At 43.4% G+C, this 25,825-nt stretch overlaps 2 protein-coding genes and 1 pseudogene across 3 annotated transcripts in view; 2 read left to right on the top strand and 1 right to left on the bottom strand.

Moving 5' to 3' along the window:
- LOC147307576 (uncharacterized) overlaps positions 1–25,825 on the top strand; it is a 293,817-nt pseudogene that overhangs the window by 133,405 nt on the left and 134,587 nt on the right. The window lies entirely within an intron of this gene.
- Positions 1,104–8,915, top strand: iqub (IQ motif and ubiquitin domain containing). Its single transcript, XM_086271728.1, has 12 exons — positions 1,104–1,409; positions 1,630–1,764; positions 2,432–2,599; positions 2,891–3,066; positions 3,726–3,881; positions 4,401–4,611; positions 4,697–4,872; positions 6,144–6,314; positions 7,021–7,197; positions 7,281–7,529; positions 7,615–7,800; positions 8,637–8,915. Exons 1-12 carry the CDS (start codon positions 1,286–1,288, stop codon positions 8,829–8,831), a joined length of 2,124 nt encoding a protein of 707 aa, XP_086127854.1. The 5' UTR covers positions 1,104–1,285; the 3' UTR covers positions 8,832–8,915.
- On the bottom strand, positions 12,419–15,509 carry LOC147307583 (uncharacterized). The gene is made up of 2 exons (XM_086271898.1): positions 14,814–15,509; positions 12,419–14,503 (listed from the first exon to the last, which is right to left on the bottom strand). The coding sequence occupies exons 1-2, from the start codon at positions 14,983–14,985 to the stop codon at positions 13,752–13,754; spliced, it is 924 nt and encodes a 307-aa protein (XP_086128024.1). The 5' UTR covers positions 14,986–15,509; the 3' UTR covers positions 12,419–13,751.

Below are 25,825 nucleotides of genomic sequence, written 5' to 3'. Positions count from 1 at the left end.
CAACTGTGAAGACCTTCAAGTTCCTGGGTACAACCATCTCCCAGGACCTGAAGTGGGAGACCAACATCAACTCCATCCTCAAAAAGACCCAGCAGAGGATGTACTTCCTGAGACAACTGGGGAAGTACAGTCTTCCACAGGAGCTGCTGATCCAGTTCTACACTGCGGTCATTGAGTCTGTCCTGTGCTCCTCCATCACAGTCTGGTATGGAGCAGCCACTAAACAGGACAGGAGCAGACTGCAGCGGACTGTACGGGCAGCAGAAAGGATCATCGGCGCCCCCCTGCCCTCCATCCAGGATCTGTACCTCTCAAGAACCAGGAAACGGGCAGGGAACATCATCACAGACCCCTCACACCCTGGACACAGACTTTTTGATCTGCTGCCCTCTGGCAGACGGTACAGAAGCCTGCAGACCAGGACCACCCGACACAGGAACAGTTTCTTTCCCCTCGCCATCTCCCTTCTTAACAGTTGACCTGTCACACTGCTCCCACTGCCAGACTGCAGCTGCACCTTATGTACATTTTGTAGTATTCACTCCACCTCATTCATTTCTGTATTTTATGTATATAAGTTTAGATTCGTTATTTATAGTTGGTTTACACAGCTTTGTGTACGTATGTGTAATGTGTATATAGACACGTGTGTGTGTGTGTGTGTGTGTGTGTGTGTGTGCTGTGCTTGAGAGCCACCATCTACCGGAACCAAATTCCCTGTATGTGTCTGCACATATACTTGGCCAATAAACACGATTCTGATTCTGATTCTGTACAGTACTCTGTTTTGGGTAACTCTTGTCCATGATGTAAATAATACATTGTGTTTGTTTCTGTTCTGTGTATTCTATTCTATTCTATTCTATTCTATTCTATTCTATTCGTTTTAGTGGTCTGTGATTGACAACCAGGAGTCATTGTGATTGATGTGAATGATCATTTTCTTAGACAATAGTTTCAGATTTTTATTTTAATGAGGTTTCATTTCAGTGAAGTTTGTGGTGTACTCTTTTTTTATCTGACCCAAACACGCGCCAATGAGAGGGACAAAATCCTCTGACTCTGCTTCCAACAGGAAGTGACTGCTAGTCGTTGCTATAGCAACATGTAAACACTGCTTTTGCGTGGAAACCAGTTAATGCAGTTCGCTCCAGGTTGACACATAATGTCGTTAAATACAGAAAAGCGCAACGCGCCCGGTCTTCAAACCTGACGTTTGAAAGGCTTTTGTATCATTTTCAATCATAACAGGAGCTGTAGTTTAGTTCAGTCACTGAAATCTGTCATGTCGGCGCAAAGAGGAAACCAAGAGCAGAAAGAAACAAACACAGAGCCAGGCGGAGACACCGCGGAGGAGGACGGCGGGGAGCCGGGAGGAGAGGAGGTGAGGTCCGGCAGCTCGGCTTCAGGTGAGTCCAGGTGGGCTGGAGCTCCTGACAGTGTTCGGATAAATACTCAGGAATAAAGAGAATGTGACCTTTTTCACAGCAGCAGAGACTCGTGTGGCGCAACTCACATCAAAGGTTTTATTACACTGGAGGGGAGAAATACTGAAATGCTGTTTGTCTGGATTGTGACTGAGCACGGCCAGACTCGATAGCACCTCTGTGTCTCTGTGTGTGGTTGCAGTCAAGGTGGTGCTGGTGCCGGAGGGCCACGTGATGACGGTGGCGTTTGCTATCGAGCTCAGCATTCACGAGCTGAAGCGTCACCTCGCCTCAGAGCTCCGAGTCCCAGCAGACGTGCTTCAGATCTCTCTGGACGGTTCGTTTCTTTCTCCTGACCCAGTATGAACCATCCAGATCCCTCAGCTCATCTGGATCCGGTCTTTTATCAGTTCCCAGAGTCAGAACCAGACACGGAGAAGCTGCATTCAGCTTTTATGCTCCTTATATCTGGAACAAACTCCCAGAAAGCCTCAGATCAGCTGAAACACTCAGTTTATTTAAATCCAGGTTGAAGACTCACCTGTTCTCAGCTGCATTTGAATAAAACACCAAATCCACACTTTTAAGATTAAACTTCAAAACTTACATTTAACTACTGATTTTATCTTTTGCTTGTTTTAATCAATTTTAAATCCTGCTTTTTATTTGTTTTTGTTTCTAATGTCTCTGTGAAGCACTTTGAATCACCTTGTTGTTGAATTGTGCTCTATAAAAAAACTTGCCTTACTTCCACAAGTTTTTCTACAGAGTCGCACTTTGAAGATGACGACTAGTGGACATAGGTGTCAGTTGTCTAGATAACCCTACAAAGTCTTTACTGTCCTGCCATATGACAGTCACTAGTATCCTGACTGGTAGTTGCTTCAGTTATTTGCCTTCAAGTTGAGAGGAGTGTTTTTTTCATTTCCTATGATGTTTGGTCACCAAGTCGCTGCGAGCTGCTGCCTGTGTGGATACAGATTAACGGGTCAGTGTGTTTTTAGGCAGAGCGGTGGAGGAACACAAGAGTCTGATGGAGCTCGGCGTCAGGCCTCACAGCTCCACCCGGATGGAAATGAGCTCCACTGACCCAAGCTTCCACCCACTCCGCCCTGTTCGCCCCCTAGAGCACGACAGCATGCCCGATGTTATCACCGTCCAAGTTGAAGCAGGTACGAATACACAAGCTGCTACCTGTCCGTATACACAAAGTGCTTCCATTAGACATGAAAGCACTAAGAAATCACGAGTTACATCTGATTTATATAAAACTACAAGACTCCATAGGAAATAACACTGTAAAGATAAGGATAAGAGAGAATCCTCATAATGTGACGTGCATTCATTTGAACCGACTTTTAGCTAAACAAGTTTGCCAGACCTGGTTTAATCCTGGTGCCAAGCTAAAGATTTCCATACAAAGATATGCCGTCTTTGAAAAACCTTCAGTCATTGTCTCTCAGATGGGGGGGTGCTTCAGGAGGTGGTGGTGGAGATTGAGCGCCCACGCCATCAGAAAGCCTTCCTCGGTGGCTACAGGCATCGGCTGACGGGGCTGGAGTACCATCACGCCGCAGTCCAGACGCTGCCCAAGAGGAGACCCGATAGAGGAGTGGCGGTCTTCAGCCGCGACACACAGGTACAGAAAACAGCTTCAAAAGCACCACAGTTTATATCAGAGTCAAAACTGGGACTAAATAAGTCTTTACATAAATAATGAAAAAGATCGGCACAGGACGCCCAGACTTCATGTTCAAATTAAACAATGTAATTCTAGAGATAAGCAGCGAGTGTAATGAGCTCCCTGGACCAACAGAGACAAACACCTCTGAGGATTACAGCGCTCAGCTGATGTGCTCATTTAAACATTCATCTACTTTTTTTGGTTAAAATCTCTTAAACTCTCCACACTCGAGGTTTTATATGGTCAGTGCTGCAGCTTTCTGTCAGTTTTACCTCACAGGGGATCTTTTCTTATTCCTTTCATTTATCCCATCACAGTCAATACTTACTTAATTTCAGTTTGAATTCAGTTTTAGTTACTACTCGAGTACTATTACACCCAATGTCAATGAGATTAACATTACAGTAATCTTATTATTTATTAAAAACCTTCCATTAACCACACTGAAACAAAACCCAGCCGAGTCAAACAAAACAAAGTCACGAGGTCTGTCTGCAGGCCGGAAGCTCCTCACACAACTTTCACATTTTTTGGTATTAACTTTGTCTACATGTTTAAAGATGTTGCTCTTAAAGCCAGTCAGCCCCTGATTTAGTTTGTTTTCTCTGTTTCAGACAGTAGAGCTGAAGTCTCAGGCTCAGCAGTGTCCAGTCAGTGCCTCCACCCAGATGACTGGCATCGGCTGCTACGTCTCCTGCATGAACGACAGGTTGGTGACTCCAGGGACCTACACCACTGCTGATGAGCACCACGACCGGAGGCTGAGAGCTGTGAGTGTACACTGAGCGTGTGTGGTTGCAATGCAGTGTTTCTGAGTACCTGCTGTACCAAGTGTTTGGACACACCTGCTCTTTCATGCTGTTTCCAGCTCTGTAGAACAAAACTGAAGATATCAAAACTAGGAAATAACACATTTGAGCTTCATAGTGCGAGTGATGATTCAGTGTTGCCTTGGCTTCTGAATAGAAATGTGACCAGCAATGCTGCGCTGTTAGAGCTCAGCATGCTTTATGGTGGGAACACATGCTCAGATTTCTGAGGCTTCAGGCTGCTGGCCCTCTGTGTTACAGTGAAGTCTTGCTCTGCTTCTTCATCTCGGGGATTCACGGTGTTTGAACTTTCAGATTTTTGGTGTTTGAAATGGTTTCGATGTCTTCAGTCTCGTTCTGCATCACAGAAGATGAAGAGCAGTTTGTGTGTGTAGTTATCATATACGCAGTCAATTCAGTCCCACTAAATATAAAAAATACATTTAGTGGGACTAAGTATATGACCCGTCACACACCCAGGTGATCCGTCTGCAGACGTTTGCTCGGCGCTGGTTGGCCCAGCAGGCGGTGGAGCACCTGCGGAAGGAGCGAGCCCGGCGGTTGGCCTGGCTGGAGATGCAGGAAAGGAGGAGGAACAAGGAGAAAGAGGAGCAGCTGAGAGACCGCCGAAACCGCTGGCTGAATCCGAAGAGGCAGGAGGACTTCAACCTGCTGTACCAAGCTCTGGAGAGTAGGCTTTAGGGGCAGGAGGAGTTCCCCGCTTTATGTCTGTGAATGCAGCAGAGCAGTTACGTATTTAACTTTGTGTGTCTCAGAGTGGAGGAACGAGGAGGAGCAGAGGATCAGCTCGTCCCTGCGAGGAGCTGAGAGGAAAGCAGCTCTCTGCGCGCTGCTGGACCAGGAGATGGATCTCATTGCTGCTATCGGACGCCATCACATCGCCGTTCACAGCGACAACTACGACAAAGCTGTCAGGAACTTCCTGGACAAGGTCAGAGGTCGCTCCACCTACTCTACTCCAGCTCTCAACCCAATTTCATAATTTATCTTTTATATGCAAATGAAAGTCATCAGTAAACACAAAAAGAGAACCATGGTTATGTGTGTAGTCACATCATCTTAATTTGATTTGGATTTTACGCACCTTCAGTTTGTTGCGGTGCTCGTTAGAAGATGTTTAATACAAGGTGGAGCCTGTTTCATTCTTATTCACGGCACTTCAGTCAGTGCAAGGCTGCTTGCTACACTTACAAGCACTCTCATCACATGCTTTCGTAGCACGATGTTCCAAAGAGATTCTAATGCTGTCAGTAATGTTTGGGTTTCTTATGGTGTTTCACACCAAATGTGACAATAAGCTTGTTGTTCGTTGTGAATCATCAATCGCAACCAGAATCTAAAAGTGTGCCGGAAGAATCTCAGCTTTCTTTACATAATGTAAAGCAAATTTTTGGCCACAGATCTAATATTTTATGCTGTACTGACATGTGTTATGAGGCATAGCTTCTAAGTTTGAAAACCTGATCTTGCATTCTTTCCGATGGCCAGCAGAGGGCGACTCCTCTGCTTGTAAAAAAAAACCAGTTCAGTTCTGCAGGAGTTTAAAGAAATGACTCGTTTGGCTCACTTGATTAGGAAAGACTTTCCTGATCAGTCTTTATTTAACGTATCCTCGTTGGAATCGGAGAGACCTTGCACTCTTTCCTTAGTGACTGTCCAAGAGTGGAGGGTGTTCTGGGAATCCATCCTACCTGACAAACCATCCTACCCGTTGTTTCTACACATGCGCACAACACGAAATTAAGTGGCGACCTGCCCTACCCTTGTGAATATGAGCTAGAAACATACTTTAACGGGTAAAATGAAGTGGCAAAGCGTCCTGGCTTTATGATTATGGGCTACAGCATACTCTGATGGGCAACGTGAAGTGGCAAACCGTCATACCTGTGTAAATTTGCTGGAATTACTCTGTGACAGCAGAAATGTGCATAAACTACTTACGGTAGGACGTTTTGCCAAAGTAGGATGGTTTGTGAAAATAGAGGGTCCCTTAGTTTCGAGTCAGATCCCCACCCACACGGTGATCACAGAAACACTCAACTTTAAAACAGGACTTGGGTGAGACCTTGGTGGCTACAGCCATCTTTTATATACAGTCTCTGGTTTCTCCGTAAACGCTGGGGTGACTGTGGGATGCTCAGAGCAAACTTCAGAGGAGCGTTCGGTCTCACAGGTACTGACACTGTGCTGTATCTGCTCCAGTCTGCGTCTCCTCATCAAAGGCGAGCAGCGGACGGTCGTCTGATTGAGATTGAAACTCAGAACACCATCAGAGCCCGAGAGCTGCGAGATCTGTACAACAGCATCAGCCTGACCACCGTCAGCCAGGAGCAGAGGCTCCACTTCCTCATGACACTGAAACACACTGTCAAGGTAAAACACACACAGTTCTTTCACAGCTAACGGTACTCTGATGTCGTCCTGTTATTATTTATATTATTTTGGGGCCTTTTGCCTTATTCAGTAACGTAGTCATGGGGAGGGGACAGGAAAGCAGGGACTCGCTGAGCACAAACAGGTCAGACTGAGACACAACATTTCAGCCTTGTAGCAGTTGGTCAGCTGCTCATGCTGTTACGTTTTTATCAAAGATAAGTGGAAGTGAATCGCGCACGGTTCATAGCATAAATGAGTCCTGAGGCTCAGTGGTTAGGACCACTGCCTGCACGGTGAGAGGTTACTGGGTTCATTCCTCTGGGAGCTTCAGTTTTTTCCCCTTTGAATGTTTCACTGTGTCACTCTGAATCTCATGAGTTTCACTTCTTGGTCAAAAGTGTTATTTTTAGAATAAAACAACCTTGGCGTTGTAAAGTGCTTTTGGGTGCCTTGAAAAGCGCTATATAAATCCAATCCATTATTATTATTAAAATGCCAAATATATGAAGCTCACGATATGAAGCTCAGACAAGTAGTGCCCTTCAGAATAAAAGTCTGTGCTTTGTGTTGCCTTGTTCATAATTTGACACATCAACTTTACTGACCTGGAGATACGTACGTACATCAAAATACCGTAAATATCTGTTTTACATGAGCAGTACGGTTGCGCTGAAATTTTCTTTCTTCCATGCTCATTGGACAGGAGCAGGAGTGTGCGCTGACCCGGGACATCGTGGATTTGGTTGACAGGGAGGTAGACCTGATGACTCGAGGGGTCAAATCAGCCAAGTTGGAGGGCCTGAGGAAGAGGATCTGTACTCTGTTACTTCAGTACATCAAAACTCCAGCTTTCAACCCTGAGGTGGCCAAGCTGCTGAAGGTGAGCGACCATCCCTCCTCATCTCACGTGTTTGGCACAATCTCAAATATGATTTCATATGTAAAATTAAAAATCTGCCCCAGGTTCCCCAGAATCCTTCCCAGCTGAAGAATGACATGATACTCTGCCAATACTGTCATCGTTACCTGCGCCTCACGGACTTCATTATGTCGGCCAGCGGCAGTCCGAACCGCCAGTGCCGCCAGTGCGCCAGACTCAACAACATAGCCAGATCTCGCCATGACTTCACCTTTTACAAAAGCATCCTGATGAGGCTGAGAGCCGACGAGCAGAGGCTCAACGCAGAAGCTAAGATCCCCTTCCTGCTGAAGGTGAACTGCTTTCATTGTGTATAATGAACAGCTCCACTGATTTCACTCTTTTGTCTACAGAAGTCTGCCATCTTCATCGTTTCAGGTGCAAGACATGCAGTACTTGGTGGAAGCAGTGTGGGCGTCCCGGTCGGCCCTCAGCGCCAACATCGATCTCTACAACCTGGCGTTTGTTCGGTGGGATCGTCAGAAGGACTGGAGCCCCTGGAACTGCATTCTGCTGTCCAAAGAAGAGACCTCAGCTCACTTAGAGGTGGAGGACGTCCACACGGTCTGTACATGTCTGAACAATATCAATTTATCTTTTGTTGAGAGAAAGTCCGTATTAGGACAGCCCCTCTCAGCTTCCACTAGAAGGAACTCTGACTCTGTTTCACTTCTGAATCGACCTCCTTAATGCTAATCTCTGTGAACAGGTACCTGCATACCACGTCCAGTCCACCGCCTACATTTCACGCTTTGCCCGTCCAAAACGTGAAGTGTTCACGCATGCAGAAGTTACAGCAAGTTGCAGTAACAGCAACAGAGGGAGATATTTTATTTCCAGCCAACATGAAAATTTAAACAGACAGCAACACATTTACATGTAAATACATATTAGTCCCTAGCTTAATCGATTCTGACGATTTAGGACCTTGGAATGTACTTATTGGCACTTTTTGCTCATTACCGACTTCTTGGCTTTAAATATATTATATATTATCTCGCCCTGCTGGTAATGCAACTTCTGCATACGTGTCCATTTCATGTTTTGGAGAGGTAAAGTGTGAAATGGACACGATGGACGGCGTGCCTATTACACGTTTTGCGGTTTGACATGTATCCAGAGCCTGAAGCCATCAGACCAGAGCTGTTGACTCGTTCCGTTACGGATGGTTTTTGGCGCAGCACCTGCTCATGTTTCTGGCTCCAATGTTGTTCTTAGCTTTGTACAAAGCTTACATATTTACACTGTAATTGTACATTTGATTGTTTTACATTTTATTTGTTTTGGTGGCATTTTACATTGTTAAGCACTTTGTGCAGCAGGGACTGTTTGGAAATGTGCTGTATAAATAGACTTGCCCTTGATGAATTCTCTAAGCCTGTGTGTGTTTGTGTGTTCAGACATACGACACAACGTTAATCCACGAGATCGAACGCAAACACGCACAAGCTCGACGCCACTTCAGCCAGGTTCCCGTTATGTCCGAGCAGCTGGATACTCACCCTGCTGCTGTCCTTGGCAACCAACTTGTCTCCAAGCCCATTACCATGGCAATAATCAAGCATACCAGAGACACTCAGACCTCAGATCATTAACACTCTGTGCAGTTTTATTTCTTCTGCCTCATATTTCTTGTAACTTTCATTTGAAGTCTACAGTAAAGCTTATGTTGGTTCTGACTTTTGTACATTTATTTCTCTGATTTGACTTTTAAGGTAGAGGCTCATCTTAAAATGTCTCATACAAACATCTCAAGGATGTTTTGAGTTTGCCAAGATGTTCAGCTTTATGAAAAGTCATGTGCTTAACAAGCTTTTATATTCATAGCTTGATGTTTGGCCTGGTATGCAGGGTGAACTGTGGGGCCTTATTCAGTATCAGCGCAAGTTGCCATAAGAAGACATTCAGTTTCTAGATGATGATACTCACACTTACCAGTGACGGCAGAACAGAATCCCAGCAGAGACGGGATATAGGACAGACTGGTTTTAGATTTTAACAAATTAAAAACTGTTCACAGTTACAGATTGTGTGTCCAAATGCAGGTTAAAGCTCCATCATGCAAAGCAATCTTCTCTGGACCATTGTTTCAAATTTGAACTTTTTTTTGGCAACTGTGGATGTGTTATTAGACTAAAGGGGGGGGGGGGGGGGGGGGGGCAACCCGCTCATTATCAGCGCAGAGTTCAAACACCTGCATCTCAGATAATGGTGGTGCCTCAGTGGAACCAGCAGCGTACTTGTAGAGTCCATGTGCTGAACTGGCCAGCCTGCAGTCCAGACGTTTTACTAGCTGAGAACATCTGGAGCCTCATAAAGCAAAAGAAACCATAAAGAATATTCGAGTATCGAGCAGCTACAATCATCCATCCTCCCCCAGGTCCAGGAGCAGAAACAGATGTTACACAAGCTGTCGCTGATTTGCGACCCCTGGACACTATCAACCTGTTATAAACAGGTAAATTCAAAGTGAATTTAAACAGCATCAACATCTTTAATGTAAATTGATGTCTGCTGCTCTCAGTGTAATTTACCATTGACCATGAACACCGCAGCTGCTCTGCAGCAGTCAAACATCGAGCATCACTGTAAATTTCACTGAAAACTAACCAGTGTAGCCTGCACGAAACTTTACCAGACTGACAGAATAACATCAACTATAACCGGTTATGTCAAAGCTAAAGATGTTTATTGACTCGTACAACAGACTGAGATGCTGAGTTCTACAAGTGAGAACTTTATTTACAACCACACATTGAGCAGTCTGTTGTAGGCAGTATTCTTTTGGAGATTGTGTTTTAGGTTTATCCCATGATCTTAAAAACTAAAGCTAAAAGGCATTTCCAAAACATTTCACTTTATGTTAGGAAAAATGCAAAAATGCACACAAAAGATGAGGCTAGAAATCAATGTTGACTGTTAGTGACCTTCAGGCCTTCAGATGGGTTTAGATCAAGTTTTATAAGAAAAAAAAACTAATATAGTGATATGAGAGGAGGAAGAGGCTGAAGGAGGAGCAACACTGTCACAGAGCAGAAAAGGACTCCCACTGTCAGATACATTCAATATGTGAAGCATACAGAACAGATAGTGTGTGGAAGATGCTGTCACTGCATTACTGGCTCATGTTTCCTTTGTTTGTGATCACACTAACAGGTCGGTTAAAGCAGGAAGAAGAAATGTCTTTAAAGGATCTGTTTGCTAGAAATCACTGGAACAGGCGCTCACAGTTTAACATCGTCTTTAACAACATTTATCTCTTCCTTTAGGTGTCAGCTGTGATCAACTCACTGCAGTCAAGGATGAAGAGTCCACTGTAGAAGGAAACACTCTCACTCTGTCCTACAGATTATCCAGAGATATTATAATTAATGATTATTTCTTCTGGTATCGACAATATCCAGGAAAACCTCCAGAGTTCCTGATCCTCATATCAGGGACGAACAATTCAAGACCGTCAGAGTTTCTGAAATCAGCTGCAAGATTCTCCACAAAACTGTCTGGAAAAAACCGTCTGGACCTTCAGATCTCCTCTGCTGCAGTGACAGACTCTGCTGTGTACTACTGTGCTCTGCAGCCCACAGTGACAGGAAACAGCAAAACTCTGTACAAAAACCTTTGGAGCAAAGACAACAGAATACTCCACAACATCCACTAGAGGGAGCCACACACTGTTAAACCTCTGATTCTTGTGTCATTGGACTGATGACAAAGACAACAGAGAAATGAAGCAGTAAAGATCAGAGACAGAGCCAGAGCTGCTGTGGAAGCACAGAACTGTTTGATTGGCTGAGCTATTAAACTGGCCCCGCCCACTGAAGTTGAGCTCATCCAATGACATTATTTGTTGGTCATTGTGCTGCAGTGGAAGAACATTGTTCATGTGCTGTCTGTCTGGCTTTAATAACTCCAAAGACATGTTGCTGCACCTCTTTTTGCTTCTATCTCACATTATAGGTGAGTTTAAGAACAGGGATTAAAGTTTAGTTGAAGCTGCTGCATTAAGCAGATATACAGACTGCATTTCACTACTTTTCTTCTTTCTTTTTCCAGGACTAACAGCTGGAGACTCAATCACTCCTCAACATACTGAAGTCACTAAAACAGAAGGAGAATCTGTCAAACTCACATGTAGCTATGAGACAGATGCAAGTTACCCACGCCTTCACTGGTACAGACATGATTCTGACCTTCAGGCTCCTCAGTTTATACTCTGGAAAGGAGGGAAACGAGAAACAACTCAATATATTCCTGATAATCGATATCAGTCCACAACAACAGATAAATCAACTAATCTGACCATAGCAGCCCTAACCCTGGCAGACACAGCTCTCTACTACTGTGCTCTACAAACACAGTGATACAAAGTGTAGAAGAGGCTGTACAAAAACCTGAACACAGATATCTGACTACTCTTCAAAGAGGAGGGAAGTGGTATTCAAAGCACAGCTTCATATCAGATGGATTCTGCTAATTCCTGTTTTATCAGAGTCACTGTGGTTACAGCTGCTAATGAAACACTGTGGGAGGATTCACATGAGCAGCAAATCCACATCAACCACAAACCAACACTTTATATCAGCATCAACAGTCAGGAGGAAACATCGTTGCTAGTTGATGATAAATTCTGTATTGTACAAATTGTAAAGATTTCCTATATGAAAACCTTTAAAACTCAGCTTTTGCAGTAAAAAAGAGACAAACCATTTGTCATTCTGTACACTGTTTTATATGAGAAGATAAGTCTAATTGAATGATATCAAAGGTAATGTACACCAGCTTAACTTTAAATGCAGACAGGATCATTTATAAAAGCAATTTAGCGAGGACAAAAGAAAGCATCTTTACACAGCCTGCACCTGGGGTCTCTCCTGCTGTGATAGACCCCAGCCTCTTGTGCTCAGAGCTTGTTCCTGTGCTGCCATGATTAGTGCCTCTGTGCTGTCTTTCAGTCCAGCCACTGGTAGGATTTCTGGGTATCAGCCACCTCCTCTATCTGCCGGTGGTACATACCGTGCAGGGGCCTGTCCTTCCATGATGGTTTGTCCTCTTGCTCCTTTTTCTTGGGTTTCTGCTTTCTTCCCGTATGTTACGTTCCCCTAAAAGGGTCCAGGCGGTGAGGGGGAAGTAACAATAAGTGTCCAGGTCAGAAAAAGGAGCCAAGGAGGCAACAGGGTTAAATTAAAGAGTTTTATTAAAATAGCTCAACTAAAAGAGACAGACAAGCCGCTATCACCATTTAAGAAAACAAACGAAACTCAAATGTTAGTCAAAGCACAAAGTAAGTCAAAAAGAGTGCAGCTCACAAGCTGCAAACACACTAAGGGCACTCTGGCCCAGAGCTCACCTTTCCCTGGGCTTAAATCTCCTTAACTACTGACGAGAGTCAGCTGCACAAAAGGGAAAGGTGGCACCTCAGGCAGAAGAGGTGGTGGGACACGCCCACACAGGCACCTTCAGGAGGAGGCCCTGCTAGGGCCGTAACACCGTAGCATACAGTCACAGGGTGCTGGGCTTTGGGTGAAACCCTCTGTGCATGGTCAGGAGCTTCCTCATCTAAATGTCATTGGCTTCTAGCTCAGGAATGTTTCTTTATATGTTGAAGCGCATGCATTTAGGCTCCTACATGTGTGATCCTGGATCTTTCAGTCAGTACACTGCAACAAAATCCAGATGAAATAATGACCAATCATTAACCAGAAAGAGTTTGATAGTCCTCTCCACTTTTCCCTCATGTCATCATCCAATTATATCCAATCATTTGATGACGAGCCGCACCCTGGTGTTCTCTCTCTACTTCCCTCTGCAGCAAACGTTTCTTTATTAGTTACATTTATTCAACATAATTCAGTTTGTATAATTTTAACCGGACTTCTTATCATCTCGATTAGAAACACAGTTCCCCCTCTCGTACTCTACATAGTTCACATGCAGTTTCCAGTTCTGATTCTGAATCAATAAAACTGAAAAAGAATTGCTGCAATGAAATAATAATAATATTTAAACCTTTCAACCTGTGTGTGTGTGTGTGTGTGTGTGTGTGTGTGTGTGTGTGAGAGAGAAGAGCAAACATCTGATAAAAGTGAAGCAGGCACAAAGGTTTTGGACTTTATACATACAGAAGACTCTGTTAAAGCTCTGTGTTACATGACGCCCATGAAGGCTGGATTTTCGGCCTTTAACTGGAGCCGAGCTCAGGGATCTAATCTGCCTGACAGTACAAACATACACAGAAAAAGCAAACTTAATATTTCATTCAAAAGACCTTTAAATTTGACTTTTTCCAAAGTACAATTTAAATAAAAGACCTTCACCGTGTTTTCACTTGAGCATTTAAAAGCCTCCACGAGACTCTGCAGGCTGACACATCTGTTGTTAGACTGATCTCACACCGTGTGACATGTAATAAAGTGATGGAGCAGTGTGAAGGTTTGTAAACCTGGAAGCTCTGCTCTGAGATTCTGTGAATCCTCGGATGGATATTTATCAGCCTCGGCTTCACAGACAGTTTGTCTCTAAGACTTTTGCCACGTGTGAATTTTATTGTGGCGCCACAAATGACTGTGACACCTGAACATTTTCCCGCATGTTTTACAGGAAGACGGCTTCTCGCCTGTGTGGATTCTCATGTGGATCAACAAATTACTCCTTACAGTAAAGTTCTTCCCACATGCAACACAAGGATACGGCTTTTCACCCGTGTGGATTCTCATGTGCACAGTCAAATTATCCATCTGAGAAAAACCTTTTCCACATATGTCACAAGAATACGGCTTCTCACCTGTGTGCATCGAATAATGTCGCTTCATTCTGGAAGTATACTTAAAAGATTTTCCACAAACATCACATTTTATAGACTTTTCACCAGTTTTGTTGTTACACTGACTGTATGACACAGGAGGGCGATCTGCATTGTTGCTGTGACTAATGTTTCGATTTCTAGTGGATCCTGAGTCGGCGCTCCCGCTTCCTTCCTGATGCTGACTCTCAGCTCCAGCAGAGCTGTGAGAGAGGAGCTGCTCCCACATCGGTTCAAGTTCACTGTACCCACTTTCCTCAGCAGCAGCAGTCACCATGAAGGTATCCGTCTCCTCCTTCAGTCCCAGCTGCTCTCCCTGCTGACTGCTGCACAGTTCCTCCTGTTCCTCTTTAATCTGTGGAGCTTCTGGCTCCTCCTGCTCCACACTGGAGCTCCTCTCCTGGTTCCAGAGCTGCTGCTCAGGGAGAACCTCCTCCTCCTCCTCACAGACCTGCTGCTGTGGGACACCTGAGACAATCATAAGCTTGTATGGTGAATAAAGTCAACTACACTTTAAAGAAACTATCATCTTTACATGTGACACGAGTGCAGCCTCTCACACTATCCATCCTCAGACCTCTCTTAGCTTGGTCTTATATACAAATCTGATTCCTCAGCTAAAAAATCCTCAAGAGGAAAATATTCTGACTTCAAAGCTTTAAAGCGCAGCGCAGTCCTGTCCTCTGTTTGCTCTTTGTTAGCTCACATCAAAAAGTCCTCACAATCAGAAACGTCCCGCAGAGCTGTGATCAGGATCCTCCCTCAGAGGGACACTCACCTGTCCTGTGCAGCTTGATTTGGGGTTTCCAGGTGATATCCAGCAGTCTGCGCTGACGGTCGATCTCTTCCTCGTACTGGACGATCGTTTTTTCAAACTCCAAGAATATTTGTTCAGCAGCAGCAGTTAGTCGCTCGTTGATGAACTCTCTCAGATACTGAACTGAAGGCATCGTTGCTGCCGCAGCTCACACACTCAGCTCACGATCGATGTATGCTTCCGCGCTAAATTGCGCTCTTTCTCGGAGATATTACTCCGCTTTCAGCCGCACAGGTGTGAGCTTCCACAGACGGTGTCGCAGATTTTTAAAATATTCAACGCAGAACTCTAAATTAAGCCTTTTCCAACAGAAAAGCCTCCCTGCTCACTCCTCACGCAGGAAACAAACACTTCCGGCTTTTCTTTCCTTACTTCCGCCTGCTGTCACACATAAAGCTTCCTGCAGAGGACAGTTGCTTTTTGTTCCGCCCTGTACAGCCCGCAATGTCTGCGTCGCTTTTAAATCCACAGGTTATAAAGTTCATCAGTCAGACTAACTGAACGCATCAGCCTGGAGAGCAGCTCGATAACAAAGTGTACAACAGTTTCTGTCAAAGCTGAAGATTTTTCTGGACTCATACAGCAGACTGAGATGATGGACTTCACAATCGAGGCTTTACTTACGACCACACATTGATCAGTCTAGTGTAGGTGGTATTCTGTTAAATCGAGACTGTGGATTCTCATCCAAACTGACGCTATAAAGCTCGAAATGTTTCACCTCATGTTAGTAAAAGATTCTGAAAAATGCTCTGTACAAAAGACAAGGTTGAAAATCAGTACTGACTGTCAGCCTTCCGACGGGTTCAGACAAAGTTTAGGAAATGTTTGTAATGTTCTTATTTTCAGGATGTCTCTAAATAAAATGTTTTAATGTATTAAAGCTGAAGGACATTTTAAGAACAACAGCCACACTGAGAGCTTCAGGACAAATGTTTAAAAAAATGCAAGATTGAAAGTTTGGTGAAGGGTTTTCTGTTGAATGCTTTAAATGCTGCCCTCTCTGTCTCAGTGCACAAGTCACAACACAACTCAATGAGCTGCAACTTTCTGCAGCTAAATGAAGATAAGACTGAACATGCAGAGATATGAGAGGAGGAAGAGGCTGAAGGAGGAGCAACACTGTCACAGAGCAGAAAAGGACTCCCACTGTCAGATACATTCAATATGTGAAGCATACAGAACAGATAGTGTGTGGAAGATGCTGTCACTGCATTACTGGCTCATGTTTCCTTTGTTTGTGATCACACTAACAGGTCGGTTAAAGCAGGAAGAAGAAATGTCTTTAAAGGATCTGTTTGCTAGAAATCACTGGAACAGGCGCTCACAGTTTAACATCGTCTTTAACAACATTTATCTCTTCCTTTAGGTGTCAGCTGTGATCAACTCACTGCAGTCAAGGATAAAGAGTCCACTGTAGAAGGAAACACTCTCACTCTGTCCTACAGATTATCCAGAGATATTATAATTAATGATTATTTCTTCTGGTATCGACAATATCCAGGAAAACCTCCAGAGTTCCTGATCCTCATATCAGGGACGAACAATTCAAGACCGTCAGAGTTTCTGAAATCAGCTGCAAGATTCTCCACAAAACTGTCTGGAAAAAACCGTCTGGACCTTCAGATCTCCTCTGCTGCAGTGTCTGACTCTGCTGTGTACTACTGTGCTCTGCAGCCCACAGTGACAGGAAACAGCAAAACTCTGTACAAAAACCTTTGGAGCAAAGACAACAGAATACTCCACAACATCCACTAGAGGGAGCCACACACTGTTAAACCTCTGATTCTTGTGTCATTGGACTGATGACAAAGACAACAGAGAAATGAAGCAGTAAAGATCAGAGACAGAGACAGAGCTGCTGTGGAAGCACAAAACTGTTTGATTGGCTGAGCTATTAAACTGTCCCCACCCACTGAAGTTGAGCTCATCCAATGACATTATTTGTTGGTCATTGTGCTGCAGTGGAAGAACATTGTTCATGTGCTGTCTGTCTGGCTTTAATAACTCCAAAGACATGTTGCTGCACCTCTTTTTGCTTCTATCTCACATTATAGGTGAGTTTAAGAACAGGGATTAAAGTTTAGTTGAAGCTGCTGCATTAAGCAGATATACAGACTGCATTTCACTACTTTTCTTCTTTCTTTTTCCAGGACTAACAGCTGGAGACTCAATCACTCCTCAACAACCTGAAGTCACTGAAACAGAAGGAGAATCTGTCAAACTCACATGAGTCTTCAACCTCAGTCTGCGACTGGGGAGAGTGCCCGCCCTATGGAAGACATCCTGCATCGTCCCAGTCCCCAAAAAGAACCGGCCCAATGAGCTGAATGACTTCCGACCGGTGGCACTGACGTCACATCTTATGAAGACTCTAGAGCGGCTCTTCCTCAACCTCCTCCGACCACAGGTACAACATGCCCAGGACCCACTACAGTTTGCATACAAGGCAGGTGTCGGAGTGGAGGATGCCATCCTGTACCTCCTACACAGAGCCCACTCACACCTGGATGGGGGAAAAGGCACGGTCAGGATCCTGTTTCTTGACTTTTCCAGTGCCTTTAATACCATCCGGCCCTGTATGCTTCAGGAAAAACTGAACAGGATGGAGGTGGACCCCTGCCTGGTGGCTTGGATCTCCGACTACCTCACCGACAGACCACAGTACGTCAGGCTGAAGGACATCACGTCTGACACTGTGGTCAGCAGCACAGGAGCACCACAGGGAACTGTGCTGTCCCCTCTTCTCTTCACCCTGTACACCTCTGACTTCTGCTACAACTCTGAATTATGCCACATTCAGAAGTTTGCAGACGACACAGCCATCATGGGGTGTATCTGGGATGATCAGGAAGAGGAGTACAGAAGTCTGGTGAGGAACTTTGTCGCATGGAGTCACACAAACCACCTGCAACTCAACACCTCAAAGACTAAGGAACTGGTTGTGGACTTCGGGAGGTCCAGAGAAGGTCCACTGCCGGTTCAGATAGAGGGGGAGGAGGTGGAGGTGGTCAACAAGTACAAGTACCTCGGGCTGTGGGTGGACAATAAACTGGACTGGTCATGCAACACAGAGCACCTGTATAAAAAAGCCCAAAGCCGACTGTACTTCCTCAGGAGGCTGAGGTCTTTTAACATCTGCAGGAAGCTCCTGAGGATGTTTTACCAGTCAGTGGTTGCTGGAGTACTTTTCTATGCTGTGGTGTGCTGGGGGAGCAGCACAGCAAAGAGGGACTCATCCAGGCTGGAGAAACTGATCAGGAGGGCTAGCTCTGTGGTCGGCATGAAGCTAGACACTCTGGTGACAGTGGCAGAGAAAAGGACATTAAAGAAACTGATGGACATTATGGACAATGCCAGACATCCTCTGCACACGGCCATTAACAACCAGAAGAGTCTGTTCAGTGACAGGTTGCTTCTCCCAAAGACAAGAACTAACAGACTTAAAAACTCCTTTGTCCCACACGCCATCAGACTGTTTAACTCCTCTCTGGAGGGGAGAGGGAGGGGAAACAGGAGGACAAAGGAGGGGGGAACAACTAAGCTGTAGTGCCTCTTCACCTCACTGTACAATACCTTGTGCAATACTTTTGTAAATAGTCAACAGTGCAATAGACTCAATACTTGAAATGTGCAATTCACTTGTATTTTTATTTTTTATTCCTATTTATTCTATTTATCCCCTTCGTATATTTTATTTATATTGTCTCTGTATTTATATATATGTGTGTGTGTATAACTCTGTAACTTCTGTCGGTGCTGTGCTTTTTTGGAAATCGAATTTCCCAGAGGAACCCACCCGAGGGATTAATAAAGTTCTATCTTATCTTATCTTATCTTATCTTATGTAGCTATGAGACGAGTGATGATACTCCTTGGCTTTTCTGGTACAGACATCATTCTGACCTTCAGGCTCCTCAGTTCATACTCTGGAAAGGGGCAAAGGGGGACACAACTCAGTATATTCCTGATAATCGATATGACTCAGAAACATCACCTACATCAACTAATCTGACCATAGCAGCCCTAACCCTGGCAGACACAGCTCTCTACTACTGTGCTCTAGAAACACAGTGATACAAAGTGTAGAAGAGGCTGTACAAAAACCTGAACACAGATATCTGACTACTCTTCAAAGAGGAGGGAAGTGGTATTCAAAGCACAGCTTCATATCAGATGGATTCTGCTAATTCCTGTTTTATCAGAGTCACTGTGGTTACAGCTGCTAATGAAACACTGTGGGAGGATTCACATGAGCAGCAAATCCACATCAACCACAAACCAACTGCAGGAACGTTCAGACATGAAGAAACAAAGTTCAATTCAATTCAATTTTATTTATATAGCGCCAAATCACAACAAAAGTCACCTCAAGGCGAGTAACTGTTGCAACACCTGCTGAATTTTAATGTACTGACAACTTATAACAACGAACATTATTTATAGATTTCATTAGTTAGAAGGTGCAAAAATGCACCTGAAGCAAAATAAACAGAGTGACAGAGGTTTATCTCTTTACGGTTAAACTGTCACATCCATATGCTGTGATGTAAGCATCGTCCTGTAGAAAAGACAAGTGTTGGATACCAAGAGTACACGTTATTGCAATCTGATGACAGAAGCACGCTGGCAGTTCAACCTGATGAACATGAACTTCAGACTTTCAGAGAAGAATCAGAAACATTCCCACACAAGCTGAACTCCAAATCTCTGTAAAAATGCCAAAGGCAGAAGTTTCCTTTCACATGCTGCACCTTGTTCTGAGCAGCCACCTATCTAACATGCTGTCAGGATCTTTGAATTTCATTCTGAGGAAGCGTAACAGGAACCTGAAATAAAGACCAAGAGGAGACACAGACTGTGGGAGGAGCTGAGGTGAAGTACAGAACAGAAAAACTCCACAGTACACAGAGTTCATCATACAGACCACACAAACCCTCTTTATTCAACATGCTGTCGTTCAGCTGCTCCACACATCCTCTGCTGATTATAATGATTCTAACAGGTACGCTAATATCTGTACATTTAAAAATGCTTTTCATTCCAGTGATTCATAAATATATTTCAATATTTATAATTCGTATAAAGCATATTTCTCTCATTTTAGCTGTTTGCTGTCAAGATCTCACTCCAACCAACAAAGAAGAGTTCAGTGTAGAACGCAGCACTGTTACTCTCTCCTACAAATACTCCAAGGAAGCAACTGGGAGTGATTATTTCTACTGGTATCAGCAACATCCAGGAAAACCACCAGAGTTCCTGATCTCTCACACAGGAACAGGAAGGAAAATATCAGATCCAGTCCCTGGAATCACTTTTAATGTGAGTGGAGATAAAACACTGATGACTCTTCAGATCTCCTCTGCTGCAGTGACAGACTCTGCTGTGTACTACTGTGCTGTGAGGCCCACAGTGACAGGAAACAGCAAAACTCTGTACAAAAACCTTTGGAGCAAAGACAACAGAATACTCCACAACATCCACTAGAGGGAGCCACACACTGTTAAACCTCTGATTCTTGTGTGACTGATGACAAAGACAACAGAGAAATGAAGCAGTAAAGATCAGAGACAGAGACAGAGCTGCTGTCGAAGCCAAAAAGAAAGTCTTACCATGACAATAAAGGTATTAACTTTTATTTTTCCAGAATAGAAAACTAGGATCACACCATCAACTCAACAATTCAATGCCGTTCTTTAGCAGAACTACAAACCAAAGCTGGGTTGTACGTTATCCAAACTCCAAAAAGGCTCAGACTTTGTGTAAAATTTCAACAAAAACAACATGCAAATCTCATAAGTCCGTATTTTATTCACAACAAAACAGAAAAACATTTTTAAAGTCAGTTTTTTTTCTGAAAAAATATTTTTCCAAATTTTGAATTGAACTTATTTTGAATTGAATGGTAGCGACACATCTCAGGATTGGGCAGCAAAAAGCTGGAAGAGTACGTTGTACTGAAAGAAACAGTTGGAGGAACATTTGGCAACTAATGAGGTTAATTGGCCACCAGTCAGGAACAAGACTGGGTATAAATCAGTGCCTGTGGATCTGGCAGCTGGCACATCTGGAAAGGCACCATCAACACTGAAAGGTGCTTACAGGTGACATATTCTCTACCCAGACGACTTTTTCAGAGGTCTTCATATTTTAGCAGGACGACGCTAAACTGCACACTGCATCTATTCTAACAGCACAGCTTCATAGCAGAAACATCTGGGTGTTGAACTGACCCAGACCTTTCACCAGCTGAAACATCTGGATCATCATGAAACAAAAATACACCAAAGAAGACCCAGGACTGCTGAGCAGCTAGAACCCTCTATCAGACCAGAATGGGACAACACTCCTCTTTTCAGGTCACGGACGCTGCACAGTGGAGACCTGACCCAGCTTTTGAGACGTGCTGTTGCCATCAAATCCAAAATAAGATTAATCATATTTTCACTGAATAATATAAAAGCCTTACATGTAAGAGTCAAACAATCATTGGAGAGGTCAGAAGATGATTTCAAGCCAAGCCTCTACTTTTGAACCATCATGAATTAATGTTTGCGTTAAACTTGGCTTCAAAGGTGTTGCTTTTTCTAAAGATATTTTTCGGTTACACCTTTTCACCTGTGTGAATTCTCATGTGGCTAGTCAAATCAGAATTTTGATTAAAGCTTTTCCCGTATGTTTTGCAGGAATACAGCTGTTTACCTGGGTGGATTTTTGTGTTTTTTAAGTCCTGTTATATTTAAAAATCTTTTCCCGCAGATGTTACAGACGTGTGACATCTCACCCATGTGGATTTTCATGTGCTCCATCAGAATACTCCTGTGATGAAAACTTTCCCCACAAGTGTTACAAAGATGTCGCTTCACACATGTGGAGAACCAAATGATTACGGCAACAAAAACTTTTCCCGCATGTTTTGCAAGAGTACGGCTTCTCACCTGAGTGGAGCCGTGCGTGATCTTTAAGTGAAGAAGATGCACAAAACTTTTCACTACATGTTTGACATTGATACGGTTTCTAACCTGTGTGAGTTCTCATGTGGATGGTCAAATGATAGTTTCGACGAAAGTTTTTCCCACATGATTTACAGGAATATGGCTTCTCACCTGTGTGGATCTTTGTATGCTTTCTAAGTACTGATTGGCTAGAAAACATTTTACCACAAGTCTTAATAAGAATAAATTATTCGTTAAAGTATTTGTTAATCATTAGTATTGAAATTTGCAAATTTATTTTTGTGATATTTAAATTTGAAATATTTTGCATCTTGTATATTAAATCTGAATATCTGGTGCTCCATTCTGTCATACAGATAAATATCGCTCATTAGTGTTAACGTTATTCTCTTCAATTTTAGTAATTCTCTTGATTTAAATATTACGTGTCGTCTGACAAATTGTGTCAGATGACATGTCTCATCCTTGTGTGAACCACGACACTGCGGGTCGTTGTCCTTGCACACAGTGCAAAGTGCTCCATCCTCCCTCCTCACAGTGATTCAAATGCTGCTAGCAGTCTGTGAACCAGGAGGAAGAGGAAGTGAGAGAAGTCAGACTCAAAGAGGAGACAGAGGGCGACATCATCCAGTAGGCGGGGCTCTCCTTCTGCACTGTGTTCAACCATTGTGTCAATAATAAGTGCTGCTGTGAAGAGAACAATTCTCAGACTGAATGTTGAACATCAGCTAGTTTCTCCTGTTGATTTAAACCTTGTTGTACAGATGGAACATTGGCTGTGGATTATTCTTGCTGCTCTTTTCTTTGGTGAGATACAAACATCAACATGTTTCCTCTGCTTAAATAAATGTGTGAGTCTGATTAATGGTGAGTTTTTAATCATGTTTATTGATCCATCTCTTCCTCTGCATGTTCTGTTCTTCCTCAGAGTGTAAAGGAGAAGACAAAGTGATCCAGGAACAAGGAGATGTCATTGCTGCTGAAGGAGACACAGTTACACTTGACTGTAGATATGAGACCAGTTATGCAGCTACACTGATCTGGTACAAGCAAGAAGTAAATAGTTACCCAAAGTATATGCTCAAATGTGTCTCAGAAACAACAGTTAAAGCTGAAGAATTCAACAACAACAGATTTGATGCAAAAATCAATGAGAAGCAAAAGTCAGCTCCTCTGAAGATCCAGAAGCTTCAGCTGTCTGACTCTGCTGTGTACTACTGTGCTCTGCAGCCCACAGTGACAGGAAACAGCAAAACTCTGTACAAAAACCTTTGGAGCAAAGACAACAGAATACTCCACAACATCCACTAGAGGGAGCCACACACTGTTAAACCTCTGATTCTTGTGTCATTGGACTGATGACAAAGACAACAGAGAAATGAAGCAGTAAAGATCAGAGACAGAGACAGAGCTGCTGTGGAAGCACAGAATTATTTGATTGGCTGAGCTATTAAACTGGCCCCGCCCACTGAAGTTGAGCTCATCCAATGACATTATTTGTTGGTCATTGTGCTGCAGTGGAAGAACATTGTTCATGTGCTGTCTGTCTGGCTTTAATAACTCCAAAGACATGTTGCTGCACCTCTTTTTGCTTCTATCTCACATTATAGGTGAGTTTAAGAACAGGGATTAAAGTTTAGTTGAAGCTGCTGCATTAAGCAGATATACAGACTGCATTTCACTACTTTTCTTCTTTCTTTTTCCAGGACTAACAGCTGGAGACTCAATCACTCCTCAACAACCTGAAGTCACTAAAACAGAAGGAGAATCTGTCAAACTCACATGTGACTATGAGACAAATGCAGGTGGTGCTTTACTTCACTGGTACAGACATCATTCTGACCTTCAGGCTCCTCAGTGTATATTGTGGAAAGGAGCAAGATCAGACAGTCATCTAAAGTATATTCCTGATAAACGATATGACTCAGAAACATCTTCTACATCAACTAATCTGACCATAGCAGCCCTAACCCTGGCAGACACAGCTCTCTACTACTGTGCTCTAGAAACACAGTGATACAAAGTGTAGAAGAGGCTGTACAAAAACCTGAACACAGATATCTGACTACTCTTCAAAGAGGAGGGAAGTGGTATTCAAAGCACAGCTTCATATCAGATGGATTCTGCTAATTCCTGTTTTATCAGAGTCACTGTGGTTACAGCTGCTAATGAAACACTGTGGGAGGATTCACATGAGCAGCAAATCCACATCAACCACAAACCAACTGCAGGAACGTTCAGACACAATAAAAACTGTCAAACATCAAAAGCTGCTCATTTACACTATTTTATATTTAGTGGATGAGGACATGCAGAAATGCAGCAGAAGCAAAATAAACAGAGTAACAGAGGTTTATCTCTTTAAGGTAAAATCTCTCACATGAGGCTAAAAGTCCAACCAGGAAGACCATCTCATGCTTAGTGCAATATGTTGCCATCAGGGTGTGAATTTCATGCTTAAAACACAACCCTGGATGTAGATGTGACTCCGTTACATCTCATGTCTAAATCAGGGGTGTCAAAGCTCAGCTTGCTCAGTGTTTGAGTGTCTAAATGAGTCTCACAGTCCTAATTGTGCACTTGAAGCCATTTATAAATATAACTTATAATTCTTAACCTGTTTGAATTCTTAACCTGCTCACCACAAACAAGCACAAGCAGACATTTTTTGGACTGTTCATAAGTGTTACAGTTTTTCCTATTGATACAAACTTATGGCCATTCATACCACACAAAGAAATCTAGCAACAAACAATTAATGCCCCCAGTACAGGAGCAGAGCGAGAGAACATGTGGTTGAACAGGATGTACCACCAGATGTGTTGTTTATACAAAGACATGTGTGGTATCCACGGAAACGTTAGAATCTCAGCTAAAAGCTCTTAAAACAGTTTCAACGACCACCAAACAGCCAAAACAGCAAACGATTAAAGAGCAGGTAAACAGATTCAACAAAGAGATGTAAACATAATGAGCTGATCGTTCACCCGGCAGCAGGAACACGAACACGCCGCCCGTGATGAAAGTAGACATCTCACTGGAAATGCAGATTCCGATGATTAGACCAACATTCACTGAACCAGCATGAAAGAAGACCAAAACTACACCTCACGTTTGAAAAACATTTTCATGAATTCACTCTTTCTTTGGCTGTTTTGCTTCCACCATGATTCCTGCACATCTCTCTCCCTCTTTCTGCTTTGAGACCATCAAAAATCTCTGTTTTCTGCATTATGTGCTTGCTTATTACACACCAGTCTACCGTTGTGTATGCTGCTGTCGGCCGCTGTTTTTGTTTATTCCCCAAAATGGCTTCTGACAAGAAAGCCTCATTTTTGCTTTTCAATACAGAAGAAATTTCAGCTTTCACAAATGATGCCAAACTACAAAGTGCTCAGCTGTGTCTCTAACAAAACCTCTGTGACTTTGTGAGAAACAGAAAAGTTGATCTTTTTCACTTTCTGCTATAGAAGTTTTAGATTTTTTACAACTACAGTTAAAAAAAACTGGACAGTTTGGGCAATGAGCTCCCAGAACTTCTTCTGTCGTTGTATTTCTCACAGTTCTTCATGTAACTTATTTACACTGACAGAAAAATTCACCAGTCTTGCCTACTTAACATCAAAGTGGGCTGTATGTGTCATGTGGTGTAAAATGAGTTTGATACCCCTCGTCTAAACCTCTGTAGCACAGGGGTGTTTCAGAAAGACGGAGGTCAGTGCTGATGGGAACAAGAGCAGTACATGTCTGACCTGTTCTGGAAGCACTGGTTTCAGAAGTATCTGCCTCAACTTCAGGACAGTCAGAATTGTCAGAGAACCAAAAAAAGCATCGCTCCTGGAGATGTTATCATCATGACTAAGTGCCTCGGTACTCATAGCTGACTGAAAGACATACTTCCTGACAGCAGATGGCTTGTATAGTGGCTATACATTAACACAAGGATTATCTCGATAGGCTCATCGCAAAGATGTCTTCTTCAAGAACAAAAGGAGCTATGAGGAGCTGCTTTGACCT

This window comes from Aulonocara sp. 'chitande type north' Nkhata Bay, linkage group LG18 (genome assembly GCF_057382095.1).
Source record: "Aulonocara sp. 'chitande type north' Nkhata Bay isolate Kocher_YH1m ecotype deep benthic linkage group LG18, A_spYH_male_GT1.1, whole genome shotgun sequence".
NCBI lineage: Eukaryota > Metazoa > Chordata > Actinopteri > Cichliformes > Cichlidae > Aulonocara > Aulonocara sp. 'chitande type north' Nkhata Bay.
The sequence above is the reverse complement of the archived record's forward strand: the minus strand, read 5'-3'. Positions and strand labels throughout refer to the sequence as shown.